The sequence below is a fragment of the Parasteatoda tepidariorum genome, chromosome X1, assembly GCF_043381705.1.
Source record: "Parasteatoda tepidariorum isolate YZ-2023 chromosome X1, CAS_Ptep_4.0, whole genome shotgun sequence".
In the NCBI taxonomy this organism is placed as follows: Eukaryota; Metazoa; Arthropoda; class Arachnida; order Araneae; family Theridiidae; genus Parasteatoda; species Parasteatoda tepidariorum.
In genome coordinates this window covers 83,581,144-83,603,663 of record NC_092214.1, presented here as the reverse complement: position 1 = coordinate 83,603,663, position 22,520 = coordinate 83,581,144, and the positions used below count along the sequence as shown (strand labels likewise).

At 30.1% G+C, this 22,520-nt stretch overlaps 4 protein-coding genes across 5 annotated transcripts in view; 3 read left to right on the top strand and 1 right to left on the bottom strand.

Moving 5' to 3' along the window:
- LOC107455242 (neuropeptide CCHamide-1 receptor-like) overlaps positions 1-22,520 on the bottom strand; it is a 323,522-nt gene that overhangs the window by 247,115 nt on the left and 53,887 nt on the right. The window lies entirely within an intron of this gene.
- On the top strand, positions 552-1,358 carry LOC107455237 (uncharacterized). Its single transcript, XM_016072740.2, has one exon. It carries the CDS (start codon positions 552-554, stop codon positions 1,356-1,358), a length of 807 nt encoding a protein of 268 aa, XP_015928226.2.
- Positions 6,153-6,734, top strand: LOC139427009 (uncharacterized). Its single transcript, XM_071187292.1, has one exon. The coding sequence runs from the start codon at positions 6,153-6,155 to the stop codon at positions 6,732-6,734; it is 582 nt and encodes a 193-aa protein (XP_071043393.1).
- LOC122271867 (uncharacterized) lies at positions 7,907-8,641 on the top strand. Its single transcript, XM_043054525.1, has one exon. The coding sequence runs from the start codon at positions 7,907-7,909 to the stop codon at positions 8,639-8,641; it is 735 nt and encodes a 244-aa protein (XP_042910459.1).

The window sequence follows — 22,520 nt, the reverse complement described above, 5'->3', positions numbered from 1 at the left end:
GAGCAAGAAATTCTAGATTTTTTTCTTCATAATTTTGTAGTGAATCGTATTTAGCTGCCAATGAAAAAGATCTGACTTGAATATCCTAAAAATTTAAAAAGTTTCAAGTAATTTTTGTACTTTTTAAAAGAAACTCAAAAGGATAAGGGGTTTTCTGCAAATATTGTTCTGTATCTTTAGACAAAACTAAATAAGAAATGATAATACCTTACAATATGTGCTCATACACCGAAATATGATTGTATAATCCCATTTTGGCAATGCAGTTGGTTTCGGCAAACCAACCAATAATCAACCTAATTCAGAAAAATGCTTTTATCCTTCATCAGAGACTTATTGGGTTGCCAAGTAATTCTTATTGGTTGAATCATGATAATAATAGGCAAAGAAATCTGAAAACGTAAAATGGTTTCCTGCAGTGTGTCTCTCACCTTGAACAACACAATGACATAAGAACACTGAAACAGGCACTACTGTTTTTGACAAACCCTTTGAACTATAGCTTCCTTGATGTGCGGCTGGACCTGAATATAAAAGTAGATAGGAAGGAAATGAGTCCAGAGCAAATGAAAGCTATTGCGTTGGAAACAATTGAGCAGCGATTTCCTGCTGAGGAATGGATACATATATACACGGATGGTTCTCTGACCGTTAGGGACCAGGGGGCTGGAGTTGGAATTTTTAGCAAGCTTTTCAGTTTCTACTTACCCGTAGGGGCTTACTCCACGCATTTTGATGGAGAACTGAAAGCCATCCAGGTGGCACTTCAAAAACTATCATTGATACAGAACTCTTTCAAGAAAGCAGTTATCCTTTCATATTCAACTTCAGCAATGCAGGCCATCTCTTTTTATCAAGAGTGTAAGAACATATTAGTCAAGCTGTGCCAGGAAATCATGAAAGAACTTTCCCACAAGATATCTTTTAAATGGGTACCCTCACACTGCGGTATTTATGGAAATGAGATGGTAGATATGCTTGCCAAAAGAGGAGCTGCGGTTCTCCAAAACCCCAAAACTAAAGGAAACCTCCATTGCATTAAACTGCTGACATCACTCATATATCAAAAGACACTTAGAAATTTTGCCACTCGGGTTTGCGATGGCAAGCCTTGGAGTGCTCTTTTAACAAACTCAGCTTTTATTCCTGACCACCAGCGATCAGTTGCGGTTGCAGCTTTTAGACTATTAACGGGGCATGACTGTCTACAGAATCATTTATTTCGCATTGGACTAGCTGATTCACCTTTGTGTGTTATATGTGATAGTGGACGGCCAATGACGGCAGAACATTTGGACGAGTGTAAAGTACTGACAGATTTTGTATACTTCAACGCTATTGGCAAGCAAGAAGTTTAATGGCCAAACGGAGGAAGTTAACTGGCATTTGACAAATAAAATAAATATAATTGTATGAGGATACGAAACGTATTTTTATTCAAGATGCTTCCCTAGAATGCCGGTGGAAAACCCCTTATCATGAATTTCATTGTAGAAAACTCTCTATCATTTTAAACTTTCTTTTAAAAAGCACGAAAGCACTACTTAGAAATTTGCGTAAGACTTTTTAAATTTTTAAGATATTCAAATCGGAATTTTTCGTTTTATTAGTTGTCATATACGATTCGCTACAGAATTAAAAAAAATTAAAATGTTTCAACGCATGTGCAGTGTAAAGAAACTAATTTAATTACTTATATCTTGCCCAGTTTTAAACAAATTTTTTTCAAATTTTAAAGCAATAATTTCGCATTTAATTTTAAATTGCTCCAAAAAAAATTTTTTTTATTGAATATACTTTTAATTAAAAAAAAAAATTTTTTATTGAAGAAATTTTTTTTTAAACTGAAAACAAAATTTTTTTATTGAAGTTATAGCAAAAAAATGTTAGACAAAAGGATAAGTGTTTTTTATAAAAACGTCCATTTTTTCATAAATATATAAGTTACATACACGAAAGTTTGTATAATTATCGCATATAATACGCAAAATAATTGTTACAAGTCACAAATGTATTGCTACATTTTTGGCATAGGATGTTCCAAAACTTTCTTTTCCGTTTTTAATTTTGTTGAAGCCGGTATGAATGTAGTAATAGTAGCGCCACCTACATTAATTAGAAAAAAGTTACTTCCTTGTTGGATATCATTGCGTCTAGAGAAAGACCAATGCGCTGTTCTTAATAAACGCATATTAATAATTAATCCGCCATTTATTCCTTTTGTTGTTGTTTATCTAAAATCAGATCGACATTATCTTTATGAGCTCGTAATATACGAACCACGCAAACCCGCAAACGCAATTAAAATACAAAATATCAACAAATTTACTGTCGGTTCCTCCAACTTCTAAAAGCTTTAAACTTCCTTAATAAGTATGAGAAATCGCATAACCTAAACACGTTTAAATTTGTAAACGGATTCTATAAGTTTTTTTAGAAATTTTTAGAAAGATCAAAAAATATGTTAGTATAGAAGTGTTTAAATTATACATTATTTTGCCCAACCCCTATGTATATCTTTATATAATATAAGAAGAGAGTGAAAGGATAACACATAGCCAATCACAGAAGAATTGGCCGGAAAACCACGTGATAGGATCCAGTTTCTCCTCATTGTTTTGATTGTCATCAGCATAAAATTAATAAAAGTCGTAAATCTCTATAAATATCTCTGTATCCCAAATTTGAAGTTCTTTTTTCTGTACTGTTATTATTACGTTTTTAATTAAAGAGTTAAAAACAAAGAAAATTGTTTTTTTTTTCTTCTTTTGTTTTATTATAATGCAATACTGTGCTACATTTTAAGAAAAAGTTATTTATAAAGGTAAGATAAAGTTATTTAGATTATTATTTACCATTTTACAATTATAGTTTTTGCGCAGATTATATTAATATACCGTTATAAATTACAATTAAAGAGATCTGTAAAATGATATAGAACTTAATAATCAGCTTCATGCACAATAAAATGCAAACAAAAATAATATTTAATATATCCGCCTGTTTGGTGAGCGAAAATATTAAATTACGGTTGTGAACACATCAAATTTGTTTGACACCAATAGATCTAATTATTTATAATACTAATCGATAATACTAATAGATAATAATATTTGGTCGTGGAAAGAGGAGGCACAAGATTAAGCAAACAGAATTCTTTTTAGTACATACATGTTAAGTGACTAATTTTAACTTTAGTAGAAAAACTGTTTTCTGCCGAGAAACGACAACTATTGCAAAGCAATCATCGTTGTTGGTGAGCGGCAGCGAACAGGGGGCTTAGCCCCCTAGTATATATATATATAAAGTAAGTTAATTGAAAATAGATTTTTTCTTACATTCTCTAAAAATATATTTTTTAAAGACCAGTAAAAAGTTGCACCTGATTAACACAACTTATATAAATCTTCCAGATCTTCCTAACCTAAATTTCTATCGTATTTTCCTAAAAACGATACTTAATAACTTAACCCTATTTATATCATTGCATTCTCTATAATGTATGGTATGAAGTGAAGAATTTTTTGTTAACTATAGTTTAGAGTTTCGAAACTTCATAAATGCATAAAAAATAACCTTTTAAAGCTTATAACTTGCATGTGCTACAATGTAAAAAGTAAGTATGAAATGGTTTGGGTGTGTTTAGAGACAATATGATTAAACATTTTTGGGCAAACTCAAAATGGTGTTCTCTATGCGCGATAACATTGAAACTAATTTCATTATTTCTAAAGTTTTACGTCTTGTAACTACCTTAAAAGTTCAAGTTTAGCAAAATATTTTAAACACATAAGCTTAGAGATAAATACTAAATAGGAATTCTATTTTTGGTCAAACTGAAGATGTTATTTTCTAGGCGCGATAACATTAGAACTATTTTCACTCTTTCCTAAGTTTTATGTCTTGTAAATACGGGGTAGCCGTAGAAGTTTTTCACAACCTTTCTCTTTAAAGTAAGCTAAAAGTGATAAGACTTTAGAATCCTCCGAGAAGGCGAATTTGTCGTGATACTTGTATTCTTGTGGTTTTTAGTAGCTTTCGAAATTACAAAGACACACGGGGGAAAAAAATTTCCGGTAAAATTATCACACTCTATGGTAAGAACATTTCTGATTAAAAAGAACAGAATTCTGGTCGTAAACTTCGAAATATAAGTTATTTAAATTATTCATTTGGTAATTTTTCCGTTCATATGGTAACGGTTAACCGGAAATGGGATTTTCAAAATTATAATTTTTGCTATCACATATTTAATAAGAAAATTAAAAGTAAATTGATCCGAATAAATGGTTTTTAAGCAGTGCTCTGAGGTATCATGATAAAATTACCAAATTTTATCCAATTTACCAAATTTTATTACATATTATAAAGCCACATTTTAACGTTAATTTTACCAGAATCAATATCAGAGTACTGCCGTAAAAATTACCGAACATTTTAGTGTTTCCGAAGAGCGANCACTAAATTGTGGTGGGAGCGCCAATTAAATAATACTGAAATACCCAAACTCAAAGATTTAATAGAATTTTTAAAAAGCTATGCTAGAACTCTTCAAAACAGCAAAAGTTCGTCCAGTAAATTTCAAAAACCTATTAATGCTAAAGTTAATTCTTTTGTTTCGCTTTCTATATGTGTATATTGTAAAGATAATCATTATATTTCAAAGTGTTCGAAATTTTGCAATTTACCAGTTCAGCGAAAGATTGATTTCGTTGAAAATAATAATCTTTGTTATAACTGTTTATCAGGAATTCACACTATAAAAAAATGTTAATCTTCTAACACCTGTTTTAAGTGTAATCTCAGACATCACAGCTCTTTGCATAGAGATGAGAAACCGAAACCCTTTTTTCTCTTTTTAAGTGCCCCTGAATTTATACCCAGAGCAGAAGAACAGAAATCAACGACGCCATCAGCCGCGCCTATTAATGAAGTTTCGTCTACAGTATGTGCGAATTATTCGAAAAGTGAGCAATTGGGCGATAGCATAAATCAAAGGAATTCTTCAGTTCTTTTATGCACAGCTATAGTTAAGGTTATAAATTCTCAAAACGAATCCATTAACTGTCGAATCCTCTTAGACTCGGGATCTGAGAAAGACTTAATTACTCGCGAATGTGTCAGCAAGTTAAAATTAAAAATAAATCCCGCTCAAATATCTATTTCTTGTTTAGGAAGTTGTAATACTTCGAGTAATGGGCAAGTAGATTTATTATTTTCGCCTCATTTTAATGATAATTTAAGATTCTCAACATCCGCATATGTTATTGATAAAATTTGGGGGGAAAACACCAAATTCTTCCATTCCAATTGATTTGTCTAGAAAATATCAAGATCTCGTACTAGCTGACCCATATTTTTGGAAATCAGGAGATATTGATATTCTATGCGGTGTGAATGTATTCTTTACATTAATTAACGGAAAAGTAATAAAACGCGATAAAAATCTCCCTTTCGCAGTATGCTCTAAACTAGGTTGGATAATTTCCGGAGCTACTACTTTTGAATGCTCTAAAACCAAAGAAATTTCAGTTAATAATTTTAATATAAGTAGCGATGACTTAGTCAGAACATTCTGGGAATTGGAACAAATTCCTTCAACACAACCGCTTACAAAGGAAGAAAACCTTTGTGAAACACATTTTGTGGAAAATGTCACACGCAATAAAGAAGGCAGGTATTCCGTCAGACTCCCGTTTAAACCCAATAAGGGAATTTTGGGAAATTCAAAAGCCTCCGCGTTCAAATTGCTTTTTAGTCTAGAAAGAAGACTTTTAAAAACTCCAGATATTTATTTTCAATACAAAAAATTTATGGCGGAATCCTTTCTCTTGGGCATATGGAGGAAGCTAATAATCTAAATTTAGATAACAAAAATGAGCACTATTTCATCCCGCATCATCACGTAATTAATGATTCTAGTCCAACCACAAAATTGAGGGTTGTTTTTAATGCCAGAGCAAAAACTGCATCCGGGTTATCACTGAATGAAACGCTAATGAATGGTCCTAAAGTACAAGACGATCTTTTCGCAATTCTTCTAAGGTTTAGACGTTACAATATCGCGATAACATGTGATTTGCAAAAAATGTATCGGCAAATAGAGATTCATAGATCGTAATTTTCAAAAAATTCTGTGGAGAGCTGATCCCATGAAACCAGTTAGGGAATATCGCTTGTGTACCGTAACATATGGTACCCCGCCGGCCAGTTATTTGGCAACGCGAGTTTTTAAACAATTAGTCATCGATGAAGGATTAGATTTTCCTAAAGCAGCTAATTTAGTCTTACATAATTTTTATATAGATGAAGGCTTGTTTGGAGCAGAAAGTGCTGACGAAGCCGTTGCATTAATAAGTGAACTTAGTGAGCTGTTGAGAAAAGGAAAATTCGAGCTTCACAAATGGTGTACCAATAGTCCTTCTGTTTTGGAATTTTTAAGTCAACCTAAAAGTATTGACAATGCATCATGTAGTACTGCTGACTCTAAATTTATTAAGGTGCTAGGGCTGAGATGGGACCCAAAACATGATGATTTTACCTACAACATTTCCTTTTGTGATGATTTTAAGGATGAAAATCCTACAAAAAGGTCCATCCTGTCCTGTGTGTCAAAAATCTTTGATCTACTGGGATGGTTATCCCCTATTATCATAACGGCAAAAATTCTAATTCAGGAATTATGGAAGCATCAGTTGGCTTGGGATGATCCAGTGCCCCAGGATATTAAATAGCAGTGGATCAAATATCGAGAAGATATTTCCCAAGTTACGTTAACTGTACCTAGAAAAGTTCTTCTGTACTCCCCATCAGGAATAGTTTTATTGTTTCTGTGATGCGTCGGAAAAGGCGTACGCTGCAGTTATATACTTGAAATCAACTACCATAACCACTACACAGGTTAATGTACTTACATCCAAAACACGCGTCGCACCATTGAAAACGATATCAATACCGTGCCTTGAACTTTGTTCAGCCGTTTCATTAGTGAACCTTTTACAAACGGTCCTCAAGTCCTTGACTATTCAAATTGACGCAATACGCGATTTTACGGACTCAACTATAGTTCTTTCATGGTTGAAATCTGAGCCATCACGTTGGCAAATTTTTATTGCCAATCGAGTTTCCGAAATTCAGTCTATTCTTCCAGTTCAACATTGGAATCATATCAGTTCTGGTCAAAACCCTGCTGATTGCGCTAGTAGAGGTCTTCCACCAAATGAGCTAGTTAATTTTGATTTGTGGTGGTCGGGTCCGTCTTGGATGAAAAGTGGCGAAATATCGCATTTGGAGGAAATCCCTCTCTCAACAGACACTCCAAAAGAAGAACGCAAAAAGACATCGTGTTTGATTGAAGCAACTCCTATTGACTTTCCGATCATTTACAATGTGTCATCATACGTTAAGTTAAAAAGATTTATAGCTTGGTGTCTCCGCTTCATAATGAACTGTAAATCTCCGAACAATCACATAAATGGTTATTTAACTAGTAGTGAGATAAAACTAGCTTGAAACGTTTTGGTTAAAATAGTCCATAAACAAGAATTTACAAACGAATATCACCAGCTAAAAAATAACAAACCAGTTTCTTCGAGTAGTAAGATCCTCTCCTTGAATCCGTTTTTGGATGAAGAGGGCCTTATCCGTGTTGGCGGTAGGTTAGAAAATACACAATTATCGAATGAAAGAAAACATCCTATTCTCCTACCGAAAAATCATCACTTAGTTAAGTGATGATCTAATTATAATTCACTATCATGAATCCTTCTTGCATGGTGGAACATTTTTACTATTATCAGTTATTCGCAAAGAATTTTGGATAGTAAATGCTAGATCAGTTATAAAAAAACAAATCTGGAAATGCATAAAATGCTTTCGATTAAAAGAAAAAACAGCGACACAAATAATGGCTCAGTTACCACCTTCAAGAGTAACTCCTTCTAGAGTATTTTCCAAGACTGGTCTGGATTATGCAGGTCCATTTTTTGTGAAACCGCGATCTGGACGTGGAGTTAGATCAGTTAAAATGTACATTTGTATATTTGTGTGTTTCGCGACAAAGGCGGTGCACATCGAAGTTGTTGGAAATTTAACCGCTGAATCATTTATTGCAGCTCTAAAAAGATTTGTTGCGCGAAGAGGAAAACCAAATGAATTATTTTCAGACTGTGGTTCAAATTTTGTTGCTGCAAATAAGGAAATTAATCGAGTAGTTAAATCTCTTCAAAAAGAAGAATCCATCCATCAGTATTTTGCAGATGAGCAAATTAAATGGCACTTTAACCCACCTTCAGCTCCTCGCTTTGGAGGAATTTGGGAAGCTGCTGTTAAATCCGCAAAATCGCATTTGAAAAGAACAATAGGTGATCATAAATTGACCCTTGAAGAGTTTTTAACTCTTATTGCACAAATTGAATCCTGCCTGAACTTTCGTCCTTTGTGTCCTGTGTCGGACGATCCCGCTGAACTTTCAGCACTTACCCCAGGACATTTCCTTGTGGGAACCGCTCTTTCTTTTATACCAGAAGAGAACCTTCTAAACGAAAACATACCCCCATTAAAACGTTGGCAGTTGACTCAAAAACTTTTCCAGAATTTTTGGAAAAGATGGGTTAACGAGTATATTTCCAGCTTACAGTAGCGCCCCAAATGGTTGCGAATACAGCCTAATTTGAAAATTAACGATTTAGTTCTCATTAAAGAGGACAATATTCCACCTTTGAAGTGGAAATTAGGGCGTATACAATAAGTTTTTCCTAGTGCTGACGCTAAGGTAAGAGTGGTCAGTGTCAAAACTGAGACTGGAATTTATAAAAGACACATTCACAAACTGTCAGTTTTACCTATTGACTGATTAACTTTCTTTATTTTAGACTTTATTTTTATTTTTGTTTGTGTTATAGTTATCCGCTTTATACCAAGGAATCTATACATCTGTTTATGATATATATATTTAATTTCATGTATGTTGCAATAGTTTTTAATAATTATCTTTTTATTAGATGTGTATAGTTTAATCTTGTTTTTTGTTAATTTATGTGTAAATTTTGAAACTATGTTTCAAGGTGGCCCGGTATGTTGAAGCCGGTATGAATGTAGTAATAGTAGCGCCACCTACATTAATTAGAAAAAAGTTACTTCCTTGTTGGATATCATTGCGTCTAGAGAAAGACCAATGCGCTGTTCTTAATAAACGCATATTAATAATTAATCCGCCATTTATTCCTTTTGTTGTTGTTTATCTAAAATCAGATCGACATTATCTTTATGAGCTCGTAATATACGAACCACGCAAACCCGCAAACGCAATTAAAATACAAAATATCAACAAATTTACTGTCGGTTCCTCCAACTTCTAAAAGCTTTAAACTTCCTTAATAAGTATGAGAAATCGCATAACCTAAACACGTTTAAATTTGTAAACGGATTCTATAAGTTTTTTTAGAAATTTTTAGAAAGATCAAAAAATATGTTAGTATAGAAGTGTTTAAATTATACATTATTTTGCCCAACCCCTATGTATATCTTTATATAATATAAGAAGAGAGTGAAAGGATAACACATAGCCAATCACAGAAGAATTGGCCGGAAAACCACGTGATAGGATCCAGTTTCTCCTCATTGTTTTGATTGTCATCAGCATAAAATTAATAAAAGTCGTAAATCTCTATAAATATCTCTGTATCCCAAATTTGAAGTTCTTTTTTCTGTACTGTTATTATTACGTTTTTAATTAAAGAGTTAAAAACAAAGAAAATTGTTTTTTTTTCTTCTTTTGTTTTATTATAATGCAATACTGTGCTACATTTTAAGAAAAAGTTATTTATAAAGGTAAGATAAAGTTATTTAGATTATTATTTACCATTTTACAATTATAGTTTTTGCGCAGATTATATTAATATACCGTTATAAATTACAATTAAAGAGATCTGTAAAATGATATAGAACTTAATAATCAGCTTCATGCACAATAAAATGCAAACAAAAATAATATTTAATATATCCGCCTGTTTGGTGAGCGAAAATATTAAATTACGGTTGTGAACACATCAAATTTGTTTGACACCAATAGATCTAATTATTTATAATACTAATCGATAATACTAATAGATAATAATATTTGGTCGTGGAAAGAGGAGGCACAAGCTTAAGCAAACAGAATTCTTTTTAGTACATACATGTTAAGTAACTAATTTTAACTTTAGTAGAAAAACTGTTTTCTGCCGAGAAACGACAACTATTGCAAAGCAATCATCGTTGTTGGTGAGCGGCAGCGAACAGGGGGCTTAGCCCCCTAGTATATATATATATAAAGTAAGTTAATTGAAAATAGATTTTTTCTTACATTCTCTAAAAATATATTTTTTAAAGACCAGTAAAAAGTTGCACCTGATTAACACAACTTATATAAATCTTCCAGATCTTCCTAACCTAAATTTCTATCGTATTTTCCTAAAAACGATACTTAATAACTTAACCCTATTTATATCATTGCATTCTCTATAATGTATGGTATGAAGTGAAGAATTTTTTGTTAACTATAGTTTAGAGTTTCGAAACTTCATAAATGCATAAAAAATAACCTTTTAAAGCTTATAACTTGCATGTGCTACAATGTAAAAAGTAAGTATGAAATGGTTTGGGTGTGTTTAGAGACAATATGATTAAACATTTTTGGGCAAACTCAAAATGGTGTTCTCTATGCGCGATAACATTGAAACTAATTTCATTATTTCTAAAGTTTTACGTCTTGTAACTACCTTAAAAGTTCAAGTTTAGCAAAATCTTTTAAACACATAAGCTTAGAGATAAATACTAAATAGGAATTCTATTTTTGGTCAAACTGAAGATGTTATTTTCTAGGCGCGATAACATTAGAACTATTTTCACTCTTTCCTAAGTTTTATGTCTTGTAAATACGGGGTAGCCGTAGAAGTTTTTCACAACCTTTCTCTTTAAAGTAAGCTAAAAGTGATAAGACTTTAGAATCCTCCGAGAAGGCGAATTTGTCGTGATACTTGTATTCTTGTGGTTTTTAGTAGCTTTCGAAATTACAAAGACACACGGGGGAAAAAAATTTCCGGTAAAATTATCACACTCTATGGTAAGAACATTTCTGATTAAAAAGAACAGAATTCTGGTCGTAAACTTCGAAATATAAGTTATTTAAATTATTCATTTGGTAATTTTTCCGTTCATATGGTAACGGTTAACCGGAAATGGGATTTTCAAAATTATAATTTTTGCTATCACATATTTAATAAGAAAATTAAAAGTAAATTGATCCGAATAAATGGTTTTTAAGCAGTGCTCTGAGGTATCATGATAAAATTACCAAATTTTATCCAATTTACCAAATTTTATTACATATCATAAAGCCACATTTTAACGTTAATTTTACCAGAATCAATATCAGAGTACTGCCGTAAAAATTACCGAACATTTTAGTGTTTCCGAAGAGCGAGAAATACGGTAAAGTTTACCAGTCTCTGGTAATTTTGAACGTACTCTTTTGCTACCATATGCAAAGTTGAACGTTTATACCGTCAATATCAATGATTGGATAGGGTTTTAATTGAGAGTATTAAAATATGCATTCATAAGCAATTTTAATTCAGAATTAGTGAAATCATTATCTATTTACAGATTATGATTAAAAAAATATTTTTTTCTTTGAAGTGTATATAAACTATAAACAACATTTCCCCTTTTGAAGAGTTTTTAAATTCATTTTTTACTTTCCTAAATAATAAATAAATAAGTTTGCTAAAATGCATAAAAGTTCAATTTAAATATTTTAAAAGCAAGCATGGAAAAAAAGATTTTAAAGCATATTACGATTTATGTAACGAAAACTTAACAAAAATAATTGAGCACTACAAGTTCATAATACTTTAGCGGAGAAAGAGAGCAAGGGATGTTACGAGTCATTTATCCCAGGGAATTTATTTCAAAGAAAAAAAATAGCGCTACTTCTCGGAACGAAATTTTTTGTGCTCATTTTATTTTTTTTCTAGGGCTATACTATTTTTTTTCTAAAATTAATTACCGCTTGTCATAAATATGTTACCATGAAACTCAAGCACTCCTACTTTCGTGAATCTTGTTCCTTCAAACATAAAAAAATATGGTCTCTGATCCTTTCTTTCTCGCCAAATCACAATTGATATAATCCTTTGTAGTACTGACGAATGGAATAGAGATGAAAGAACCATGCATATTTGGTCAGATTCCTTTCAATGAAAGATTTATTATATTGTATTCTTTAAACTATGACGCAAAAAGTTTCGCTTCCATTTACTAAAAGAAAAAAATAAATAGATCGAAATGAAAAGAATTTTGTCTATTTCATGAACAACCTTGGGAGGTAAAAAAATAAATAAATGATTCAGTATTTTATAAACTATTTTTACATTGTTATTTACTCTTTCAAATGAATTTTAGAAGAAGTGAAATATCACTTTTTAAAAGAAACTTATAGTATGAGAGTTTCAAATATTTCGCCCAAAACAAAGCTTTCTAAAACGGTAACAAACATCAAAATAGTTTTTGAAATAAATAAGGATAGGAGACAAGATTTTATAACATTCTAGTCTATCTCAAAGCTCTAGAAGGAAATCTTTGGTTCAATTTATTTGATTATGTAAAAAGAAAAATAAATCTGGTAAAATTACCTCACAATATGGTTATGGCTTTTCTGATAAAAAAAGAAGCATTATTTTAGTTAATAAAACCTAAATATACGGTGTTTAAATCTTTCATTTGGTATTTGTTCCATTTATATGGTAACGGTTTATCAGGAATTCTGGGTTTCAAAGTTATAGCTCTTATTATTACAAATTTAGTAGAAATTACAAAACATAAAAGTTGTGCCTCACTCTAAGGTTTCACGATAAAATATCCAAATTTTATCCCATTTACCAACTTTTATCGCATATTATAAAACCATATTTTATTGTTAATTATACGAAAATCTTCACCAATGCGCTTCGGTAAAAATCACCAACCTTTTTGGTGTTCCTATAGAGCCAGAAGCCTGGTAAACTCTGTCTTATTCTGGTAGTACTTCACCATACTTTCTGTCCTTAGTGTGTTTTCCAAATCTGAAAGTTACTAAAATTTTCTTAGTCTAATCAACGCTGGAGAGGAAAAATACATGCAAATAACGCAGTGCACTATATGATTAGTCAGTGTTTCATTATATGGTTAGTGGGTAGCGAGTATGCAAGTATGTGAACAAAGTGCCACAAACTTGAAAAAGATATATACATTTCTAGTATCAGGTGGGAGGGACGTAAAGGTATGGTACTTTAGCCTCCTAGATAGCCAGACATACCATGCAGAAACTTCTTCTACTTGGGTCTAATATAGACAGTCCGGTAAGATGATATCCAGTTGATACTTATAAAGACATTTATGCTTTCTTTTGTGTGACACGACAGAAGCTTTCCAGAACGTAAGTAATTCCAATGAGCGTTACTGTGAAGATTGGGTGACAGCTTCAGTTCAGAATTGCAAGCCTCTTCTGCAGCATTTAGACTAAGTCAAAGGGAAACCTAACATTCAGAAGATTTCTGTTACGCTATTGTATTGCAGTTTCTGTTCATTACTTCTTTGACCGTTCATTAATATTTAATATGCTTTTTAATAAAAAATATGCATGAATTTAAATATTGTTTCAAATAAAAATAAAGGGAAAGTATTTTTCAATAAATACTTCTTGACAAGATTTACCTTCCAATTTGAAATATTTATGTTCTTTATGAGTCAAATAGTGTTTATTAGCATTCGCATTTTTTTTTCAAAGTGGTCGAAACCGTAAAGTACACACCATTTTATCTTTCACAGAAGTAAAGAAACAATTTAACTCCCACTCTACATTAAATGTTCTATTTTCTTCACTTAATTTTCTTCTCTCACAATTTGACAAGATGGAGTAAAAACGAATACCAAATAGTACACTCAAGAAAGCGTATACTTACAAGAAATAAAACATAACCCGTGTATTAGTAAAATATCAGAATTAGAATGAATTAGCAAAATATTATAATCAAATTTTTACAATGGCCGATATGGTACGTGACGAGACAGCTACAAGCATGCACAAATAACTACAAATCGTAATTTCTGCTAATAGAGAGGAATATTGTAAGGTGCAAGGCAGAGGGAGCAAAGTACGTACTGCCTGTCTTTCAAAGCAGTCACCGTCACGGTGCCGGGCGGATGGCTGTTGCTATAGCAACAGGGTTAGTGTATTTTAAGTAAGGGTGAGCCATGGCCAAAAAATAAGAACAAAACAAAAGAATCTCTATTGTTGGACGTTGACAAACTGAAAAGTGACGCAGAATAGCAATAATACTGCAGTATTCTAATTCATGATATAGCCAATGGCACGTTACTTAATTTTATTAATTTTCAAATAGTTGTAATCTATAAAATTAAATAGCAATTAATTTAAGAGGCTGAGCATGAAACTAACGAAGGCTGACGTTTTCTCACCTCTATACTAGTATGACTCTATCTACTACTAATCTACTAGTATGTCCGTCTTTCTGGATCAATAGAGACACCAAGAAACTCGGTAATTTTTACCAAAGCGCTTCGTAATGATTTTGGTAAAATTGACAATAAAATATGGTTTTATAATACACTCACAATCAAAGATTATCGTTTTTCTTTGATTTTCTAATCATTTACTTATATCAAAGTAGTCATTACGTATGTAAAATTTCGTTTCATTTTGACTACTCCTTCTTGGTGAGCTAATTTTTTTGTCCATGAGTGTATATGATAAAGTTTGGCAAACGTGGTAAAATTTCGTAATTTTATTAAAGTACCCAAGAGCACGTCATGAAAACCATTTACTCAATTAAATTTACTTTTCTGCTTCGCATTTTTTACTAAATGTCTGGTAATAAGAAATATAATTTTTGAAAACCAGAATTTTCGGTAAACCATTACCACATATGCGAAAAAATAACCCAATGAATGGTATATAATTACCATAAGTAACGTATAATCTGTTTTTATTAGCCAGACTGTTTTGTCAGAAATATCAATAGCATACAGAATGGTAAATTTTTTTCTCCGTTAAGTGATCTTAATATTGCTAAATGCTTAGACCTATTGACAATTTTTTTTTCTATTGGATGGTTTTTAATGTTTCAAAAATAACAAATTATTTTGAAAATTTAACAGCGCCCCCAAAGTAGTTCCTTTCTGTTCAATATTAAAATTAAGCAGATGAAAAAATTTTATATACTTCGATCAGTATATTCCTAAAATTTCAAATAATATTTTCAATTGTTTTAATTATAATTATATAAATTATTATACTAATACTGTACTATATATACTATAATTATTTATAATATTTATTTATATAAACATTTAAACACAGAAAAAAAGTAGCAAAACCAATACAGGGGAATCAATCTCTGGAAATCTGTTGACTAGCGAGAGTACTTACCATAGATTCATTTTATCATTCAGAGCAGTTAAAAAGTGGTTAAAAAGATGTCGAAAAATTCCCAGAAGGAACTTAGATTACACGCAAGTCAATCAGACATTTCAACAAATATTGAAAAGTTTGCGTTTTGTCAAAAACACGAGTTTTCAAATGAAATGCAGCAGAAGGTTTACTGAACAGTTTTGTCTTTGGGAATAAATAAACACATATTATATTTACAAGTAAATTACGTGACTGAATTTAAAAATATGAGTAAGTGTCAGAAAGAGCGTAATTTTGAATGAAATACTGTTGAAGGTTTACTGAACCATTTCGTTTCTGAGAATCAAAAAAAAATCGTGTCATATTACCAAGTAAATTACGTCACTGAATTCGAAACCCCTTTAAAAATTATAAATAAGTATGAAAAAGCACTTGATTTCAAGTGAAATACAACTGAAGTTCTGCTGAACCATTTTGCCTCTGAGAATTAAAAAAAAAACATTTTATATTGCCAAGTAAATTACGTCACTGAATTCAAAATCCCTTTAAAAAATATGAATAAGTAATTGGTTAAAAAGTGGTTGATAAATTTTAGTGTAAGTGGTGAAGAATTTATGAAACCCATTTTAGGAACAGCTTTTCAAAATTCTGTAAACAAATTATGCGAGAGAAGAGCTTAATTATAAAATGTTTAGTTTACTTAAATTAACTAAAAAATTTTAAAGAGGTTATTTAACTAAAAGAAATAGCAACTATCGATTGTATTTTACTCTTGTATTACATATAAAATGAATATCTATTATATTACACTTTCCCCTGTTATATACAGTTAAGTAAATTATTTATTTCACTCTCTTTTTAGTTTTTTTTTTGTTTTTTGAATAATCAAAAAAAAAACTGACAAATAGTTAGTGTAAACCTCCCGCATCGTCACAAAAGTTCAGTTAAACGTAGTCCAACGCTTTCCAAGCGTTAAATAGTTTTTTTAAATATTTGAAATCCGCCAAAACAGTGTGTTGAAGAATCCGTAAAACAATAAAAACCATCTGCTGTTCTTTTTAGGTCATTCTTAACGACTTTTAATGCCATAACTGGACAAAAATAGTCGAGACAAATCAGCGACGAAATGAATTTATTTTATTTGAAAAGTTTATATACTTTTTTAAAAAAAATATTTCAAATCATCTTTATCAATGTCGGGATTAAAATCAAATAGTAATTTTAAAAAGAAACTTAAGAGAACTTTCTTTGAAGAGTGCGATTATATGACTAGATCTTTCAGCTATCCTTTCAAAAAATATTTCTTCCATTTCAAAATTGCAAATTAAAATTATTTTAACTCTTTTCTTTAGTTAGGATTTTAATTTAAGCTGTTTTTTTAATAATTTTTTTAATGGGAAATGGTTTACTATCAAATAAATTTGTCATAAAATATACTCTCAGAATTAAAACTTTAATTTTTTAACGAGTGCAATCCTTAAGCTGAATTTAGCTATTTTCGACTATTAATTCGTCCGTAAAACACGTGATTTATGGCGAAATGCATATTGTCAAGCATTTTATGAAATTTCTTCCTAACTCATGTCAGTGCAACTGAGAATTTCTTTTAAACATTTACTTCGTTAGACAGAATGGTGCAGAATTCACAGGTTCAATTTTCAGCTAATGAGTTGCGAAATCAATATGTTACAATAAATCGGTTGCACTGCGTTAAAAATTTTTTTATGAAATTCGTAGCTTCAAACAAGACAGTAATTTCAACAATTTAAACAAAATGATTTCTCAGAGAATTTTTCTGGAAATTGTTTATCAAAAATGAAGAAATTTTCGCAAGTTTTAAGCTTACATTGTAGGACACAAGTTATTTAATAATAAATATCTCAAACTCAAAAGGTTATGCAAAATTCAAATTAATTGTCCTTTAAACCAATATGAGGTCCTATAAAATGCTGAAAAACCAGAACTTAAGATTTTGAAATAAATTAAAAGTGTAAAACTTCTTACAAGATTATTATCCATGATTTTGTTTTGCCTGACAAAAAAATATATTGTGGGAATTTTCTATCAAAATTTTTTCGATAAATATTGCAGTGGTTGAAATAAGTTTTCAATTATCTCTTGAATACGACAAATATATGTAATAGGGACTAAAGGAAATTCCAATGCATTTCCGGAGTTTTTTCTTATATAGTAAACGCTCATTAAAAATTTTAAATAATATAGGTTTGAAGAGATCAATAGATACGTAAATCATTTTATTAAACACACTAACCTTTTGACACATTTAATTATTTTATATCAGTATTGGAAAATTATAATGTAACAAAAATAAATTTACGCTAAGTTTATTTACACAAGTTTACAAAATCTGAAGGGGTTATTTTTAGAATAAATGATTAGAAATCGTCTATAATGATAAACTGACATTATAAAAAATACTGAATATTAGAAATAAGAAAATAATTCTATTCAACTTCAAAATTTTGACGTTAGTTAAGGTTGTTTTTCACTTTAAAATTTTCTTTATCTTTAAAATATTCAGTTTATGTATTTTGTAAAATATTATTTCTCATTAAATATTTTGAAAAATCTTTTGTACATTATGCAAATGCTTTTGAATGAAAAAATGCCATTTTAGAAAGTTTATTCCTTAATTAGAACTCTCAAGACAAAAAAGAAGTACTTTTCTTTCCCTAAAATTTTCCAGTATCTTAATTAAATATTTCATTTCCATGTAAGAAATATTTAAAAAAATATATATGGGCAAAAGGTCAGCTAAAAACTTATTTTAATATTCATTAAGTATATTCCACCGTAGACCTAAGCAGAAATGTCCAAATTCTAAATAAACAAAAGCAAATTTTTTCGTTGAAGATTTGACAGAATCTTGAACGAAATTTTAGTTCATTCCACGGCAGTTCTTCCTACGGGTAAAATCACTTATTGCTTTTAGACTTGTGCCTAAAACTTTTCCCTTTCGATCATTTGGTGTCAAAGAAGAGTTTTCTTTTGTATTGAAGCTTTCATTTCTTAAATGTTGAAAACAGCTAAATATAATTCTATTTTTGTAAAGATACAATTCTCTGATTTCTTATAGGGGACTTTAGCATTTTCTTCTTTTTATTTTCACTCAAAACTAAACATTTTTTATTAAGACTTGATGTACGTTAAGATTGATATTTTATTAAGATTTTTATTAAGATTTGATTGAGAGAGCTTTTATTTCTTCAATGTTGAAAACAGCTAAATATGATTCTATTTTTGTAATGTATTAAAGGTGATTCTCTGATTTCTTATAGAGGAGTATTTCTTATATTTCAACCATTTTCCTTTTTTTATTTTCACTGAAAACTAAACATTTTTTATCAAGATTTGATGTACTGTTTTACGACTGTCTAAAATAAATGTTAATATGAATAAAGAAATAAATGTAAATATAAATAAAAAATAAATGTAAATATAAATAAAAAAGTAAATGAAACTATTTAAAATTTCTCTGATACAAAATTTTGTATGTAAAAATTTAAAGTTGTTTTAAAATGTTAAATAATTAATTATTAAGTTACAATTAAATTAGAAAAGAATCTGAAATCAATTGTAAAATTAATTAAAATAATGGTTTTTTTATTGCTACTTATTGAATTTGTAAATATTTTACAGAATACGCGATTGAATATATTGAGTTAAACTCGTTGTCAAAAGTAAGAAAAAATTAGCATTACACTCATGCTTAACTTGATCAACTAAAGACTTACTCGATCAAGTATACTGATACATGATTTACTAAAAAATTTTGTAATTTTTAGTTTTGAGATATAGCCAGTAAGAGACAATCATTTTTTTTTCAGATGAGACAAATTAGACTTTTTTGGATCGAGGATATTTTTGGTTTTGTTGATATATCGTTTATCGTAAAACTGACTCCTGTTTTTTTTTATTTTATCTCAAATTTTTTTTTTTTCATCTTAAAACTTGGAGCGTCAAAACGGAAAATTATCTTGTATTTTAAAACATTTACTCACGACAATGTTTTTTTATGCCAAAGTGGGGTAAACATCTAACATTCGTGTTAGGTTTGAGCAGCAAATCTTTTAAATCAGCTTTCAACCAGATAATCTTCAGTTTTGTCTTTAGTTTTGTTTTTCTGCGATAAAAAAAGAAAACAAAACGTGATAAACAGCTTCACATAAGAAACATATCCTGAAATTTTTTTTTATCTTAATAAAAAATGTTAAGTCTTTACATGTCAAGTCTAGCATAACTTATTGCTAAAAAAACTGGCTCAAAAAAGATAATATTTAGCATACAATTTATAAGAATCAGTTATATTAATATTTTGAAAGTGTTTTTAGCAAATATACTTTCTAAATATTAATATAACTGATCTGGAAACAGAGGAAAAAGTTCGAATAATATTTTTTCCTGTTAGTTTTTTATTTTCACTGCAGATTTCTCAAAAACTTTGAACATTGTTGCTACTCTAGCTATATTTAAGGCTATCCACTTGCTTACGGAACTTTATTTGTCATTTTTAAAACACATTTGTTTAAAAAATATTTATTACGGATTTTCATGCTGACGGCATATTTACGATAACTGCTAGAAATTTCTCGGAAAAAAGGTTGGGAATTTTAGTTTTTTTTTACATTTTTAAATCGAATGATATCAGATCGATATAAAAAAATTGAACTTGTTGACAACACTGACTTAATAATAGTTAACGACAGACAGACAGGCAGGGATGCTTGACTTTGGGGATCTGTTGGGAACCGTGTCTTAACGATCAGTCCACTGTGGGACAAACTGTGAGTTAATTGAGATCATTTCATACAAAGTGCAATGAAAGGGTGAAGAAAAATCTGATTTTTTTTCAATATAAAATTAAAACTGACTTTTTGTCATTTTTATGTATTTTACTTAACAACATATATCATATATCAAAAAAACATAGATCAAATTTGTTCTCATCTCTTATTGTCAAAAATAAATAAAAAATCTTAAATCCCTACCACACTTTGGGGCTTACGTATTATTCGAATTTCCCCTAATTTTATTTTAGAACCGTCGTTGAATAGCCGAGCCAACTTTTCGTTTACAACCACCAGTGATCAACTCCTCAGTATTGTAATTTCGAACCCAATTCAGAAGACAAGGGAAATCCTGGAGGGAGAAATTTGTCTTCGCGGAGGACTTTTAGATTGAACTAAGCCGCATTTGAGTTACATAAAGAGGAAAGCCGTGAAAACCTCTCATGGTTTACCTGATAGCAAGGGGACTCTAATCCATTGTCCGTTCACCACTGAGGATATTTTACGTCAGCACTGTGGTGGTGCGAGCTTGGTGCGGAATTCGTATCAACCAGCCATCGCTGGGATTTGAACCCGAGTAATTCAATTTAGGGGCAAGAGCTCTATCACCTGAGCCACCGCGGCCCCAATTTCCCCTCATTGAAACTTCCTTCTCATTTTTCTAAATTCAGATACGAAAAAAAAAGGAAATTATTAAAAACTAAAAATTAAAAAAAAGAACAGCCTTCCATTTTAAGCCATTTAAAATCATTAGGGACAATTGTTTAAATGTCACAAACGTCACTTAACGTGACTTCGCTGTCACTTAACTTCAGCTGTTATATATATTATATTAAATTTTAATTTTTTGAGAAATTTACAATTGAAATGTTTTAAAAATTTTAAAATATATCATAATTTCCAATTATTTTAGAAATACTTTCTTTTTCTAATAGTTAAGGATATTATTTTAAGTATTAAGTAAATTCAATATAATTATAAAAGCTGTCAAAAACACATAACTTTCAAAAGTAAAATGAATTAAATTTTCCTAATAAAAGTTTAAAATGCAAAGTGGAACTTATTACGAAAAGAAGAAGATGTATAAATGCTATAAATTTAAGATTATTACTTTAAATTCTTATAAAGAGTTTTAATTTTGGCTATAAAGACCAAAATTAATTGCTTCGAGAGGGCAAGAAATAAAGAGCTAATTTGGATTTTCAAGAAGACTGCGTCAGCTTTATTTAAATGAAAAAAAATATATACATTTCTTCAATAGTTTTTTGCTTTCTAACGGACAATTTATTTTTAATGATTTACTCCGTCAAAATTAATTTTACTGCAACAAAAAGTATTATTGATTTTCCGAATAAAAAAAAAAAATTCGGGGTTTTGATAAAAAATTACAAAGACATTGTGATGTGATGCATTTTAAAAGCCCTTGAAATTTACTTTAATTGATAGTGTACTTCATTATTTTATTGGATGGCTTTTGTTCTGGAATTATAGATTACTCTGGAATTATAGGAAATTCGGCAAAATTTGACCGACCCCGGACATTTCAGATAGTCTTACATATAAATACTACAAAATCTTGTTTCTCGATATTTTGAAAAGTAATCAGCCATATTGGATGGTCCACAAGAAATATATAAAACATTAACTTTTTTCCCAACATATTTATATTTTAAAACGATCAATAAATTCCAGGTAAATTTCATCATCTTATTTATATTTTCAACATAGATGACATGATGAACAACAACATGATGAAGAATTCAATTCAGAAATAATTAACACAACAACCCACTTCTTTCGTGTCACGAAAACTGCTGCAGTTGCTCATAATCAGTGTTCTAGATTCTAGAACAACCGCTATTGTTGAAAAATTTTGAAAATTAATATTATCTTCATTGAGAGAAACAAAATATGGGAAAGTACCAGAATTTTATTAAATTTACCATGTTCATGCTCTATGAGAACAGAAATCTCTGTAATTTTTATCTTAATGTGACCCGTAATTTTAATCTTAATAATCTTTAATTTTATTCTTTATTAATTTTATTTCTTAATCTTTAATTTAATTTAATTAATAATGATAACTTTAAATCTTATTGTGACCATCACACTGTGAAATAAATTAAGGTAAAATTACCGGACTGTATGGTAAAGACATTTATGGTAAAAAATATATAATTCTTGTAATAAAACCAAAATATACGGTTTTTAAAACTATTCTTATGCTAATGATTCAATATATTATATGTTGGGATTTCTAT